Source organism: Cyanistes caeruleus, chromosome 12 (assembly GCF_971803275.1).
Source record: "Cyanistes caeruleus chromosome 12, bCyaCae1.hap1.1, whole genome shotgun sequence".
In the NCBI taxonomy this organism is placed as follows: Eukaryota; Metazoa; Chordata; class Aves; order Passeriformes; family Paridae; genus Cyanistes; species Cyanistes caeruleus.
In genome coordinates, this window is record NC_141712.1 from 17,377,000 (window position 1) to 17,392,555 (window position 15,556).

The 15,556-nt window shown below is 43.0% G+C and overlaps 1 protein-coding gene across 2 annotated transcripts in view; it reads left to right on the forward strand.

Annotated features, from left to right (window-relative positions):
- Positions 1-534: 534 nt before the first annotated feature.
- CMIP (c-Maf inducing protein) overlaps positions 535-15,556 on the forward strand; it is a 130,181-nt gene continuing 115,159 nt past the window's right edge. The window contains exon 1 of one of the 2 annotated variants that reach the window (XM_086847563.1): positions 535-1,972. In XM_086847563.1, coding sequence (XP_086703689.1) covers positions 1,676-1,972 — 297 coding nt within the window. In that variant the 5' untranslated portion in view covers positions 535-1,675. Of the gene's footprint in view, positions 1,973-9,867; positions 10,114-15,556 lie in introns of those variants that run through there. The other variant, XM_086847564.1, reaches the window with a different exon arrangement.

Here is a 15,556-nt window from a genome sequence, read left to right on the forward strand (position 1 = left end):
AGATCTGAGTTCTACCGCTGAGAAAAAAAGCAAGTATTGATAGTATCATTTCTCTGGGCATGGCATTCATACTGCACATAGCACCCCTCAGCTGTGCAGCGGTTTAGAAGGCTTAGAAGGGAGTCGGTTTTTTCATTGTTTTCTTTTTTTTTAATAAATGATTGTACTGCTTTGCCGACGATCAGAGGACACTCGACACTCAGCTCAGTGCAGTGGCTTCCAAGGGCTGGTGCACTGGGGAGCACAGCCGTTCCCAGTTTCCCCATAAAGCCAGAGGAAAGGAAATACCACTGCTGAAGTGCCAGCAGCCTGGAACGGGCTTCCTTGGCCATTCTCTGCAGGGTTTGTACAAGAGCGTAACGCTGGAGTGAGGATGCTCAAAACTCAACCTGCGATGATTTGTCACCTACAAGGAGAAGTGGTCACAGCCCCTGCGCCCTGCCCAGGCTCCTGCCAGCGTGAGGGCTGCGGGAAGGGGACACTGACCGGGGACACTGATCGCCCTGGGTCTCCCCCTTCCCTCAGGATGCACCTGGGGGTTCCCCTCATGGTGGAGGGGCCTGGCGGTGCCCGCACACCTCCAGCCCTGCCCAGCCTCATGCCCCGATGAGTCGCTCTAGGGAAGGTTTAGGTTGGACGTTCGGAGGGATTTCTTCATAGAAAGGGCGATCAGACATCGGAACGGGCTGCCCAGGGAGGTGCTGGGATCACTGTCTCTGGAGCTGTTTAAAGAAAAGACGGGACACGGCACTTGGTGCCGCAGGCTGGTCGACGGGGCGGCGTTCGATCACAGCTCGGAGCCGATGATCTCAGAGGTCTTTTCCAGCCCGAACGATCCCGAGGCTCTGTGAGGGGCGCGGCGCTTCCCGCGCACCTCCCGCGGCCACCGCTGCCCGGAGCGGCTCCGCGGCCATTGACGTCAGGCAGGGCGGCACGTGACGGCGGCGGGGCCAATCGCGGCGCTCGGAGCCGCTCCGGCAGAGGGGCTGTGTCGGCAGCGCCCGCCGCTCCCGCCGCCTCCTCCTCCTGCCGCGGCGGCGGCGCGCGTGGGGACCCGCACACACAGACACGCACACCGAGGCAGGCACGCTCACACACACACACTCGCACCCGCTCCCACGGGCGCGCACCCGCACCCACATACATGCACGCGCGCCGCCGCACGCTCCCGCGCACACGCCCCGGGGGGAAGGAAGGAGCCGCGGCCGGACGCCCCGCAGCCCCCGTCGCCGCCGTCAGGAGCCCCCCGCGCCGCCACCACCGCCGGCTTTTGTCCGCCGCCCCCGCGGGAGCCGACCCTCCGCTCGGCCGGCGCCCGCCCGGCAGCATGGACGCGGCGCTGTGACCCGCCGGGGGCGGATTGGGAAGTTTGAATAAGGATTTTATCGCTTCCCTTTCCCCCTTCTCCCCTCGGGGCGGCTCAGTCCCTACCCCCATTTTCCCCGACAGGTTTTGGTTTTTTAAAATTTTTTTTTTTATTTTTTTCTCTTCCGCGTGCAATTTTTATTATTATTATTTTTTTAATCTACCGCGTGGGGTTGGATTTTTTTTTTTTTTTTGTTATAGTTTTTATTTTGAATTTTATTTTGTTTGGTCGTGCCCGTCTCTACCCGCCGTAGAGACCGGTCCCCGCGGGCGGCCGAGCGCCACCCCCGACCCGGCCCGCGGGGCTGCCATGGATCGCACCGGCGGCTCCGGCGGGGGCAGCGACCGCAGGCAGCCCGAGGAGAGCAAGCCGCTGCTGGGCGAGATGTCCGCTCCCGAGGGGAATAAAATGGGTGCCGCGCCGTGCCGGAGAGCCCTGCTCCACTGCAACGGCATGAGGTACAAGCTGCTGCAGGAGGGGGACATCCAGGTGTGTGTCATCCGGCACCCCCGGACGTTTCTCAGCAAGATCCTCACCTCCAAGTTCCTGCGGCGGTGGGAGCCTCACCACTTGACCCTGGCGGACAACAGCGTCGCCTCGGCCACGGTAAGAGCCTGCCCGGGTCCAGCGGCCCCGCCGCGGGGGCGGACGCGGAGCGGCCGCGGGGCATCCGCGGTGCGCGGGGCCGGGGGATGCCCGCGCCCGCTGTCCCCGAGCGGCCGGACCTGGCGGGGACCCCCGGGGCCGCCGGTGGGCGAGGGGGAGGATCGGCTCGACTGGGTCCCGGAATGCCGGCGAAAATCCAGAAAGGATTCTTTTTTTTTTTTTTCCTTGTTCGTAATCCTGTGGATGTTTATTTTTGCAGTTTCGGTGTTGGTTTTTTTATTATTTTCCGAGCAAGGCTACTATTACTGTAATTATTGTTGTTGATTTTTTTTCTTTTTAAAAATAAAAAAAATAAAAAAAAATTCCTTCCCTCTCAACATGCTCCGACATACAGTCACCATACTGAGCCCTTTCTATCCGAAACCAAAGTCGGCAGATACCTGCTGGCACCTTGGCGAGTTGGAGGTGAGGGAGGTGGAGGATGCTTTTAATTCGAGAGTGTAGGCTTGGGTTGTGCGGGGACTTTGCTGTGGTTCAGGCCTGCTCTGGGGGCTCTGGTTTGGCGGTCACATAACCTGCCCAGATACAGGCAATGTGATTGGAAAATATGGAGATTCCTTCAGGGTTTTTCTTCCTGCTGGAAAATGATGTAAGAGAAAAATGCGAGGTGGTGATATCAGCGTTACAGAAGATGTACAATAGACGGATATAGTCTTGAAAAATATGATTTATATTTTCATATCCAACTTAAAATTTCATGGCCAATATTATTTGAATATTTGTGGAGTATATAGAGTGATTACACAGGTTTTATCTAATAAGCGATTAACAGAACATGTTTTACACTGATCTTTAATCAGTCGGTACTTGGATCCTGTCTTTTTTTGATTTATATGTAAATGTCTCATTTTTCTCAATGGCTTCATTCTGGCCTTCCTATAGGACACTGATAGAGAGAGTGGATTGGCTTTTGTGTAGATTTCTGTTAATGGTGTGTTTCAATGGATTTCACCCAGCCTGTGCTGTGCTCGGAGGTTGGGTTTTTTCACACCTTGGTACACAGACATAGTGTGTGTAAATGTCTCTCCTGCATCATGCTCTGCTCTGAAGTATTCAGAGCAGGTTTTCAGTGAGAGCTACTTTAACCTTCAGGTAGGCCAGCTGCCTGTTCTCACAGAGCTCTTTTTTGTGCCACAATGACATCTCTGCTTGCCGTTTCTGCTGGGCTCCCGAGGATGTTTCCAAGGGAATATTTTCTTTCTTTGATAGAACTACTGCCTGAAGGGAGGAGGAAGATTTGGTCGAGCAGTGCTGGAGAAAGCTCCTGAAAGACACAGGCACGAGGAGTTTTTGCAGTTCTTCATTTTGTTAAGATACCATCATTGTAGAGGGGGAGTTGAATATTAGTGGAGATGAGGCATTTTCCTGGCAGTATCCATAGCTGATTATTTCTAAGCCGAGGAGGAGGATACGGGTAGAGAGAGGCATGATCACGCTTCAGATGTTGTTCTCTGCAATGTGGCAATACCAGGCATGAAGTTGTATTTTTACAGGACACGTCAAACTCTGCTCGCTGGCAAAGCTGTCACCAGAGAAACCATCTTTGAAAAGATTTTTGAAGTCCTATGGGGTTGTGCTTTAATTAATGTTGAGGTGTTCTCATTCCTAATTATTTTATGTGTATAAATAGCAAGAAGATACTAAAGCATTGTGTGTAGCATTGCAGGCTCCATTTTGTTGAGCTGTGCTCTTCGTTCTTGGTCTTGTGCCTTACCATTTTTTTCCCAGTGCTAACTCACCTTACAAATACCAATGTTCACAAAAATATCTGTGCTTTATTGTTTCAAGTAGTGTCTTTGGTTTCCAGGGGGTAATTAGGACAGAAGGATAAGATCTGCACGCACTTGTTGCCTAACTGTGTGGGTAGGTTTAGCAGATATCTTTCAGACATTGGTTCTATGGTACCTACATTTTAGTCCTTTTCATTTTGAGCTGGAAAGATGTGATTTAAGCAAAATCCATGACAGTTTAACCTCCACCCCCTACAGAAATGGGGTACAGGCACAATGCCAAAACCTCCTCAAACTGGAGGTAGATATTTGAATGCAACTAATTTGGTTTTCAAGAGCTATAGAAAAATATCCATCCTGTCCGTTGAAAGTGAGCGTTGGGAGCACTCAACAGCTTTGATAACAAGGTCATTTTTACACATGGGGCTTTTGACAGGCAGGATGCTTTATGAGCAGCCAGTAATTAACCTTCACATCATCGCTTTGCAAATCCTCTGGCATGACGAGTTTTGCTGCATTCTATAAAACACGAATAAAATTGAACGGGAAAATAACATCACTTTGTTTTGCATTTGAAAGCAAAAGTTGTAATGATAGCTAAATCTAGATCTGGCAAATTATGTCCCTGAGTACAGAGGATAAGTTATTTGTTGATTCTAAGCACTTTATATCCTTTTTATTGTCGCTTGAGACACATATTTGAATTAAATTCTTCTCCCCACAAGCTCTTTCTTACTTGTCAGTCCATGGGCTGCAGTATAGAAGTTAGCATTAGATTGTGTATGGATTATTCATCTATAGTTTATTCCATGAATAGATATGGTATGTGCCCACATATATAAGTCTGAATAATGAGACTCTACCTACATTTTTTGAGAGATAACTAGTTTTGTTGTTTATTTAGGAAGCTGCAATTTTTGTGCTGACAAGATAGTTTTTGGTAGCAGAAGTGCTATGCAAGAATGCAATGGAACAACTGTTAGGCCATCTTATTTTAGCCAAATATAGGGAGGAAAAAAATAATGTTCTCTATGAAGTGCATTTTTTGACATTATGACAAGTGACTGTTTCAATTAAAATAAGTCCATGTTAACCTAATAATAATAAATAATAAGTGTATTCTGTATTGGTATATACACTCAGTTAACAAATGCAGGAAGGTGTTAATTTGTGGACAGTCCTAAAAATGTAGGTGTTAGGACTTCATCTGATTTATGTGTGTTTCCACTGTTAGTGTCATGTTCTTATTTCTCAAAGAGCTGCTGAAATATACCACAGTGTCACCATTGAGTTTCATTCACATCATGTCCAGGGTTTCATTTTGGTTAAGGGTCTTTCAGAGAAAGTGAATACAGATATGTAGCTTTTTTTTCTGCTTTGTTTTGTTACTGTTAATGCTAAAGTCCCAGTAGGAAATTTTGGCACTTAGAAACTTTGTTTGTCAGACAGCAGCTTGCCTGGGGATGAATTTGACTTTTCTCCCCCATGGGAGGAATAATGTTTATTCTATAAACACCTACCAAACTCAAATGTAGCACCCTTACTAATTATTTTTTCACCGGGGAGATCTGTCCTTGCACAGCTTGAGAGGCAGTGATAATAAAAACAAATACAGAAATAAAGTCCAATTTAATATTTCTTATTTTTTTTCCCTTTCTTGGGAGGGGTGGGGTTAGAAATAACCCTTTCTTCAAGAGAAATGTAAAATTTTATTTTCAGTAGTTTAAACATAGGTGTCACGACTCTTCTGTGTCTTTAATATCCTTCTGCACTGTCTCTTTCATGTCTCTGCACTGCTTTTCTCTTTCATTCTTTCTCTTGCACCAGTGGGGAGTAGATATTGAGGACAATGAGTTTTAAAGTCCTGGGTTGCAGGGAAGACTTGTGATACATATGTATGTGCAGCAGACAAGGAAAGAATAAATAAGTGATTCATTGTCTCTGGCTAGGGATGACCTCTCTAATTCTCATCTGGGAAGATAAGGCTTTATTGAAACCCTGAAGTTACTCATTAATATCCCTCAAGGAGGTGGAAACTTCGGCTTTTCGTGCTCGTTTCGCATTTCTCGGTTTTGCCTTGGCAGGTGGGTTGGGTGTAAAGTAAATGTTTTGTTCAAAGCTGGTGACAATCCTGAAAAGCCTTGAGTTTCTTTTAAACATTTTTCTGTCCAGACATGATGTGTAGAACAATAGTTTATTGATAGGCTGGCTAATCGTAAATGCATTTGAAACAAGAATATAAGTGGATTAGGGAAATGCATTTGTGTTTTCTTCTAGAAACAAGAACATACCAAATTAATATTAAATGAGGCAGGGCAGGATGATCTGTTTCCAGCAAGAGAAGTGAAGTAGAAAATTGTCTTCTAATTGTTTTTTAAAATCCAACAATTCTGCTACTACATGTGTTTCAGCATGCTATTACATGTCTTTCCTTCCTTATTTTGGTGAAGATAGGACAGAAATTCCTATCAAACTGGACTCATTGTTTACTTTAGCACAGATTCCCATTAGTTAGAATAACACACTTTTAAAAATTAAATTTCCCTTTAAAAACAGTTAGCTCAAGTGGGAAGTATTATGCAGAGTTCAAAAGTTCCAAAACAATCTTACAAGAAGAAATTTCTAAGGCTTTCCTAAAAAGAAATATTGTAATATTATCCAGATTGCAAGTAGAATTAATATGAATTTCTACTACTGCTACTAATAAACAGTCTGTTCAGTAAACCGTGTGCTGTCTTTAAGTCCTGCACTGTTGATGAAGCTCTATGAATGTGACTTTAAACTAGATTGGTGTTTCTGCCATCTCTACATGTATAAATAAATATGAACACATAAATAACAAAGTAATTTGAGATAATTTTTTTATTAGTTATAATAATGGAAGGATAAATTACTATTTATATTTAATGTTTCTCGTGGTTTACTGTTGCAGATGATGGTTTTCATTTGATGAGAAGTGGTACCTGTAGGTTTTGGGTGTACATATATATGCATCAGAAAGGGCACTGCATCTCATAATTGGCATAAAAGCCATGACAATTTAGAATTCTCTGTAAATTGAGAACAAATTGCTCCATGTTAACTGTACTGATGAAATTGAGATTCTCTTTCACAAGTGAAGGTAGGCATGTGCCTACATTAACAAACCTCAAATTTTTCTGAAGACTTGGTGAGTTAATGGAATATGGCTCTGCTGTGACTAACTTTGTTGCTATATTAGTTTGTAGTTTGACATGTGAAAACCTAAAACAATATTTTTTTGAAGTTGTTTAATGCCTATCAAACATACCTTTGCATATGTAGTTCCTGCAGTGGTTAAAAAACATATTTATAAGTCAGTAGTGTTAAGGTATGTGTTTATATGTCACAGAGCCTATATAAAATATGAAAACAGAAGCCATATTCATTGACAGAGTGAGAGCTCTCAAGACTATTAGTGTTAACACCCAGCCAGTAAATTTTACATGTTCAGGAACATAAATAAAAAGGATACTCAGAAATACTTGTGCCTCATTTTTCGTTTTGGCTGGGGAGTAAAGATGTGGTGCTAGTAACTATGTGGTGGTAATAGTCCCCATGGGAGAGGCTGTAAATTGCCTCTGGTCCTCAATGGGACCTGATCCTGTATCAGAGCCAGGCTTGGAAGAACTCAGCATCCCTCACAGGGCTAGGCCTTTGTGGAGCTCTGAGATAGTACTTTTTGGTTTTTGTTTTTTTTTGCAGTGGACCATTATAACTGTGATTATAATAGTGATGAGAAGAGTCTGATACATCCTCCAAGGTGGGATGTAGCCCTTCTAGGAAAGTATGTGCTATCCAGAGAAGCTGTGACTGCCCAATCCCTGGAAGAGCTGAAGACCAGGTTGGACAGGGCTTGGAGAAACCTGGGATAGTGGAGGGTGTCAGGGCGTAGAACAAAAGGATCAGTAAAGGTCCCTTCCAACCCAAACCACTTTACAATTCTGTGAAACTCAACAAGAATGTTTGGTTTTTCAGGGGTGAGAGACTACGCTGAGAGTTCCATCTGCATCGGTGTTCCAGTGTAAAAGGTTAGGTTTGCTTTGTAAGCAGCTGTGGGAGAACAGAGGCTGAAGCCTTGGTCCCATCAGAATCATTCACAGGATTGTGTGCACTGAGGGGCCTTTTTGGAGGAAAAAGGTGGTAGGTTTAGTACAAAGAAAAGAGTGATTTTTTTGGAACTGTTCAATTTATTACATATAATTTGTTGGTACTTCTGGAGTTTCTAGGTAACAGATGAGTTTAATACAATACCATTTCCTTCTATGTTAATAAGCATGGCTAACCCAATAGGGTTTTACTCATCTCCTCATATAGGATTTATAAGAGACCTACCTCAAATAGTTCAAACCTTTTGGAGTCTTTAGAAGTAATTAGACTGTGGGTTGCATGGGTAGATTGTGGCTTGTTTATTGGTGTTTTGAGCAGTGCTAGTTGCATCAGTTTTGCTCTGTGTGTTCATAGATAACATGATTCCACAAACAGCCAGGTGTTTGAAGATGATTGATACTTCAGCACATATAATCCATTCAGAGAGCTTGTGCATCTCTGTGCACTCAGTAAAATAACTTTTTTTTGCACCATCTGCCGATGCAGTGTCATTGCCAGCAGTGCTGGCTGAGTCAGCCCTGGCCTGTGCCATTCATTTCTGCATCTGTGCCATACCCTGTCAATCCATCTTTTGTAAGTGCTTAACAGTTTGCAGGGTCAGGTTGAGAAAAATCTCTGTGAGCTGGCTGGGGAACACTCCCTCTGTTTGAACCTTTTGCAGATTTGTTGTCTGTCTTTTAACTGGATCAGGGAGCTGAAGTGTTTCAGTGCATAGTCCGCCAGACTGTTGAGGAAGAAGAGAGCGGGAAACATGGTACGCTGGAATTGGTGCCAAAAAAAATGTATTATTAAATCATTGCGTAAAATTTTCCTGTTTTGCACAATATTTAAGAATGCAGGGACAACACCAGGAAAAGGAAAAGACAATTGAAAAGCATACATTGTAACTGATCACGTCAGTGGTGAGTGAAGTTTTAGCTCTTGTGGTTGTGGAGGAAAACATGAAAAAGTCAGAACCAGATGCTAACTTAAAAGGTCTTTACTTCATAGGCTTAAAAATCAGGAGGATTTACAATACACTGTAGGTTTTGGAAGAAGGAACTCATGTTCTAGGATTTGTGGACATTTGTTGTTACCAGAGCTGCCATTTCCAGTACTTAAAGTGATTTGTTGACTTTGCCCTTTGGGCTGTCCCATGACTGATGGGACAGGGCCAGTAGAGTGGGAAATGCAAGCAGGTAACTTGCCAGGTCACAGACTGTGGTGTCCAGGGCATGAGGGTATGGTGAAGCCTATGTTCTTCTACTTTAATCTGAGTTTTTAGTAAGCTTTTAAATAATATTAAGTATTTTTTCTTTTTTGAGAAGCTTAACAAAAAGGCATGTTTTTTCTGGATTTGAGTGTTTCTGCTAGATGTGTGCCATTACTAACTGAGCTCAAGAAACTCGTCAAGTTGCAATTACTTAAATCTGAACTGGAAGTACACTCAGTCACGTACATTCTTGGTCTCGCTCTGTTGAAATCAGGAGGGTAATTTGAGGAGAGGGATTACCATTCATTGCCTGTAACGTGAATGGCAGGATGTGCTGTTCAGAAAGCCAGGAAGGTTCAGCGAGGGATCACCGTGCAGCTCGCACTTGGCTGCTGGCTGGGGGACATGGCTGATTCTACTCTTAGCCTTGTACAGCTCTCAGAGCCCTGTTTTCTCCCTCTGCTTGGCAGATCTCAAGGTGCCAAGTGGCTCTTCCATGAGTGAGAGGGTTGCTGGAAAATTCCCTGTTAGGCAGAACTGCTGTGGAAGCTGTTGCTCTTTCACCTGTTTTATGCCAACATTTGGACAACATTGTCCTGGAAAGTGACTTTGTGACATTCATCTGTGGGGCAGACCTCACTCAGAATCCTCCAGCCATCACTGCCAGCTCTGTCCTGTCTCCCTTCAGACAATAGAGTTTTATTAAGAAAAAAATGCTGCTTGCTGCAAGTAGCTCTCTTTTCCCCCATTTGGTCTTGAAATTTGCTGAAATGCTGCTGTGGTATGTGATTGTGGCTGAAGTTTGCAGGAGGGTGGATCCTCTGCGGGGCAGCTGCTCCCAATTCCTTGAAGGCATAGGAAGGTGGTGCTGCTGCTGCTTCTGCAGTCACCTTGCTTGATATTTGCACCTGTGGCCATTTTCACTTCTGAGGCCGTGGCAAAGTGAGAGGTTTTAAAATTGAGTGAGGCTCTTCTGGGCCCTTGGAGCACCTCTCTCCTTTGTCTGCTCAGAATATCAGCTTGTTTTGGGGGTAAGAGCTCTTGCATTTTCCAAAGTATGCTGCGGCTTCCCTAAAGTTCTTTTTCCTATGACTGAGGGATTGCATGATTTTCTCATTGGGTGAAAAATTTAAAAGGAATAATTGCTTTCATTGATTAAAAGAGTAGTTACCAGGACTTCAAAAAAGATGACTAAAAAAATGGATTTTCAGTGCTTTTAAAAGTCCACATCACTAATTTCTTGATATTAAGAATAGCAATGTTGAATGCTTGGCACTGTCACTAAAGAACTTTTCCTTTTTGGATTTCTAGTGCTTAAAGAAAGGCTAAATAAAATGAAATGTTTTTCTCCTTTTGCAAAATTTAAATCTCAAACCTTATTAGCACACAGAGATGGATTTAGGTTTTGTAAGATTTTGTTTTCAAAGATGCCACATGTGGTACAGTAAGTGTTGCCTGAAGAAAGCTGAGATTAAGCTAAATCAGAGGGTTTTGTTGAGAATAGAATTGTTATTGTATTCTCAAATACAATTCTTTTACATTTATATTTTGCATAATGTTTTTCTGAGACCTAAAGAGAAACTGTACTAGCAGATGAGAATCAGAAATAGTATTTTTTTCTTAGAAATGAGTTGTACATATTTTAAAGTGTGTGAATGTCTGTGCATATTTTATGGATGAGATTTCTGATGATGTAAACCTAAAGGTAAAGCAAGAATTCTGTAAACAAAAATTGGCCTAATTTTTTATTTATGTATGGACAATTAACATCAGCTGAGCAACATTAGGTAATTGCAGTGAGACTGTTGCGACAATTTTTAAAAGAACACATTTTTTTCCCACTGAATCTCCTAAAGATACCCCATGGTGCGTTCCCCACAGTACATTTCAAACAATACTAAGCAGGTATTTCTCAATGGTGAAACTGTGATATTGCGCTTTTTTTTTTCTTCCCATTCTTTGTCTATTTTGGCTATTTGTATAGGTGTCTGGGATTGGCAGGTGCCTCATACCCTGGCTGGTTCCTGCTGTAGTGGGGTTCTGCTGTACCACAAAAGTTTCTTGTTTGCTACTGTAATAAAATGAGTGTGAATTGTGAGCAGGCTGTTTTTGCTGTCTAGAATAAAACTGAATGACTTTGTTACCCATTTCCAGGGATGGGCATTACTAATAGACTGCTTTAAAAAAAAAAATAAATTGAAACTTGCCAAGTGGATTCCAACTTCTTTATCAAAATACTAAGGGTGTGTAGGTTTCTTCCATAAATATGAATGTCTGTTTGTCTTGGTTGGAAAAGATGGGTGTTTGCTAAGGAAGGTAGGAGCTTCCCTTGAAATGGAAAATGTAAACCCCTCTCCCTCTGAATTATTATAATTTTGAAATTAAAGAGCTCTCAGGCAAAGATATGGGAGTAGGAATAACAGTTCTTTACTAGTATGTATAAGTAAAAAAAAACCCCGAACCTACAATTTAACAATTTAATAAAATAAAATGCAGTAGTACAAAAAACACTGACAGAGCCAGAATACAACTTGACACCCTGTTGGTCAGGGTGTTGGTAGCAGTCTGATTAAGTGGTGGCTGCAGTCCTCCTGGAGTGACAGATGTGGTTCTGTTGAATCAGTGCTCCTGTAAAAGGGTGTGGTTTTCCTCTGAAGGTCCAGTGGTGGTATAGAACAGTCTGGTCTTCCTCTGGGAATCCAGTAGAGAAAGGCTGACTGTGGTATTCTGAGTGTCAGATTATATCCAGGTAGGAATGTTTGGCTCCTCCTTCTGGGTGGAGTATCTCACAATGGGGTGATGTAATTTTATCAGTCATGCAGTGAGACTCGATGGCCCATTAACAGAAGATATCCCCCTGGAGGGAGGATGGGTCATAGAAGAAGTAAAGAACACTGCCACACTTGGTTTTAACAGATAATAGAATACATACTTTTGGTTACATCTTGCATTGCAACCTAAGACACTGTTTCAGCAGTGAACAAAAAAGAAAAGGGATTATTTTTGGCCTTTAAAGGAGGGAAAGAAATATTTTTGGATGACAGTATAAGATCTTCATTCTAGTAATCCTTGGGTTTCAATTTCACTGTGCTTTAACCATTTCCAAGTGCTTTATGATCAGTATTTTTGTATGTGTCACATCAACATAGATCAGACATCTTTGCCACTGTTGGTTCATGCTTAGTTTGCAGTTCCTTCTTAGTTGATGTGTGCATCTATTGTTCACTCTGGAGGGCCTAAGGTTGAACACCAAGGATCAGTTGTGCCTTGCCCTGATGCTCCTGATAAATCACTGATGGGAGCTGGAGCAGAAATTATTTTCCTTTGCTTTGTCTGCTAGGCTGCATCTTCCCTCCTGGTTTTGATGGCTATTAATTTTCTTAATGGTTGTAAATGTCATTAAAAATCAGTGGAAGCGTGGGAGAGTGACTGACAGCAGAACGTGGCCCAGAGTGTCATGCTCTTCTTACTACCCTTCAATCTTCCTGCAAAGAAAATATCTGCTGGGGAGCCAGGTGCCAATCAGTTCAAGTCTTTGCTTTCTGCAGCGTGTGTGCTTTGTGTATTCTCCTAATAGTCACTTCTGACAACCTACCACTTTGCTCTTGCTTCCGAGGCTGTTAAGACTGAATTCAGAAATAAAGCGTAAGTCAGGGAAACCTTGACTGCACTGAAATTTTCAGGATGAGAATGAGCTTGCAAAATCGTCAAAGAAGCAGGGTGTTTAGATTCCTTTTTTTAAAAGATTTGCAGTTCTCTCTCCCTTCTCAAACCTTGGATTTACTATAAAAACTTCTTCATGTTGAGGTAATAAAAATTTAGGAATCCCTTGAGAGGAATATGATTGCAGAGGCATCTTAAAACACCATGTTTCTCTCTGGTACGATGTAAGCTGTAAGAAGGTAGGAAACTGAAAGTAGAACTTTATGTGGACTCTTAAATAGAGGATCTGTGAGCCAGTGGTGTACGATAATGCCGTTCTGCAGATCTTTTTTCTTGTGGCCATGCAGTTATTGTTGCTGGGGATCTGAGTGTTGCATTGTTTCTGGCAGCTTGCAGGGGTGGTTGCACAAGGAGAGATTTCTTTGCCTTGGCTGTTGACGCCAGGCAGGGCACTGTATGTCAGTGATGGAGAGTTGTGAGCGTGTGCCTGCCTCGGATGCTCTGGCTCCACAACGCTCTGATGATTGCTGTGGTGTTCTGTCATCTGAGCAGTTTGCTCGGTGTCTTGCCTTTGAGAAGGAAGGTGGGAGGAGGGGAATGAAACTGTGGAAGGCCCAGTGATTCTTGAAGAACATCATTTACTTTTGCAGCAGAGATTTCCATCTCCTTTGCTGGACTGTGCTGAATGAGATTCATCTGTGTCCTTGTCTTTCTGCTCAGCAATGGAATACCTGTAGTTTGAATACCTGTTGATTCCTCGTGGAAGATTAATCATGTTCAATGAAGCAGTTGTGTTCCTTATCCACAGGAATGTAGAACAGAGACATTTATTTGGCTGTCTGGAGGAAGAGAAAGCAATGCCATGTCACAGATGTTGTTCAATCATTGTTTAAACCAGAAGAAAATCCATGCAATTGCTGTAAACTACTGCCTTTAGTAAATAGGTTATAGTAGCGCAATTATTGAATTGGAAAAGGAGCTTCAGCTTATTCTTTCAGTACAGGAACACTGGTAATTCTTCAGATGTTCCTTACTAAAGGACTATCCACTCCAGCTGTGTAATAAGGGCTTGAAGCAGTATTCCCTATCATGTTTGTTATGAAATGCAGCCCCTATATGGAAGTGAAGAGTGCTGATGAAAGATATTATGAATTAGTTTAGTATTTCTTTCTACTCTTCGTGGTTTGTTCAGATCCTCCAGTTTTTTTCTTCCTTCTGTTTTCGAGGGTTTTTGTCAATGCTGTTGTGGTGACTTTTGAGAAAAGATTTTTAATTTTTAACTAAAAAGTAGCCTGACATCCAGAGCCATGAAGCAGGCTCTTCCTCTCCCAGAGGAGCAGATGGTTTGAGTTGTATCTTGGCACTGAAAATCCCATCTACTTTGCAATCAAATAATGTGGACATTAAAGCAAACGTAAAACTTGTGTTGCCACAGAACTTTGTTACTGAAGGTGAAAGTAGGGACATGGTCAACATGCCTTGTCTGACTGAAAACACATTTCCTAAGGTTGGATAATTCATCTTTTGTGATTGCCGTGAATGAAACGGGAAATAAAACAGGAAAAGCTTGAAATTAAATGAAATGTGCAGGGCTGGACATGCACTTTGGTATTAAATATTGACATACTCCTTCCAGGTAAGCACTTTACCTTTGCAGCCCAGCATTTGCCCTGAAGATTGCGATGTCTTCTTTCTGTGGTGTTGATGGTGAAAAGTTTGTTGACACCAAGAAATATTTCTAGTGGCTTCTTTCCTAACACTAAGGTACGCTACTTTCAGTGCTATGTCACTGCCTCCCTTGAAATTATTCTCCTGATTTATTGTAAGTTATTTCAGATGTCCCTGGTGGCTTGGGTTGACTAAATGCACTTCATGGTGAAATAATATAATCTGTTGTGGGAGTTGACTGTGTATCAGGCTGCTCCCTTAGACAGCACGAGAAAGCACTGAGCCCTCAGTGGTGTTTACCCAAATACAGGAGCAGGTTGTAACTGCACCTCTGTTGCTCTGTGCCTGTGGATTGGAGTGTTGGTTGGTCAATTTTAAACCTGGGATGAGTTGGGATTGAGGCAGCACGGTCTGCATAATCAATGTATTGTTTGTTTGTGGTGCTATAGCATAGCCTGAATGGGCTTGATGGAGGAAGAGAAAGAAAGGAGGTGATGAGAGGAAAGAATTAAAGCAGCTTCAGGCTAGAGGTCGGATGGATCTGTGTGCTCCAGCTGAAAAGGGAAGTGTTGGAGCCTGTGATTGCTTGTGACTGGGACGTTTTGACTCATCTCGAAGGGATGTTGTCTACAGTGCAGCTTCTACATGTGGGGCAGTGATAGCCCACAGTGTGTGAGGCCTGTGCCGTTGTACCTTTCCTTTTGAGCACAGTTAAAAAATTACGGGAATGTTTATGTTTGGTGGGTTATGTGTTTCCTAATGCCTCTTCATTTATCATAGCCGCTTTAATTGAGATAAAGATGTAGTGCTGTGTAACATTATCTAGGTTTAACGTCAAGGGTTTGGGAGGTTGTGTCTCTACTTGTCAGATTTTCTTAGCAGAAATAAGAGAACAAACTTACCCTGTGCATCTTCGTGCCTGTACAGTCTGTACCTGGAGATCTTCTGAGCTGCTGTCTTGAGACCTTTGTGTCTGATCTAAGGCTCTTGCTGTGCTCAGATTTCATGTTACCCATTTTTTTATTTTGGAATTGTAAGAAAAACGTGTACAAACAATGCTCTGCTGTTTCCAAACACTGTGAAGTTTCCCCCTTTGCTTCCTGTTTTTGTAGTGTGTTTGTGAAAAGACCTTGTCTGCTTCGC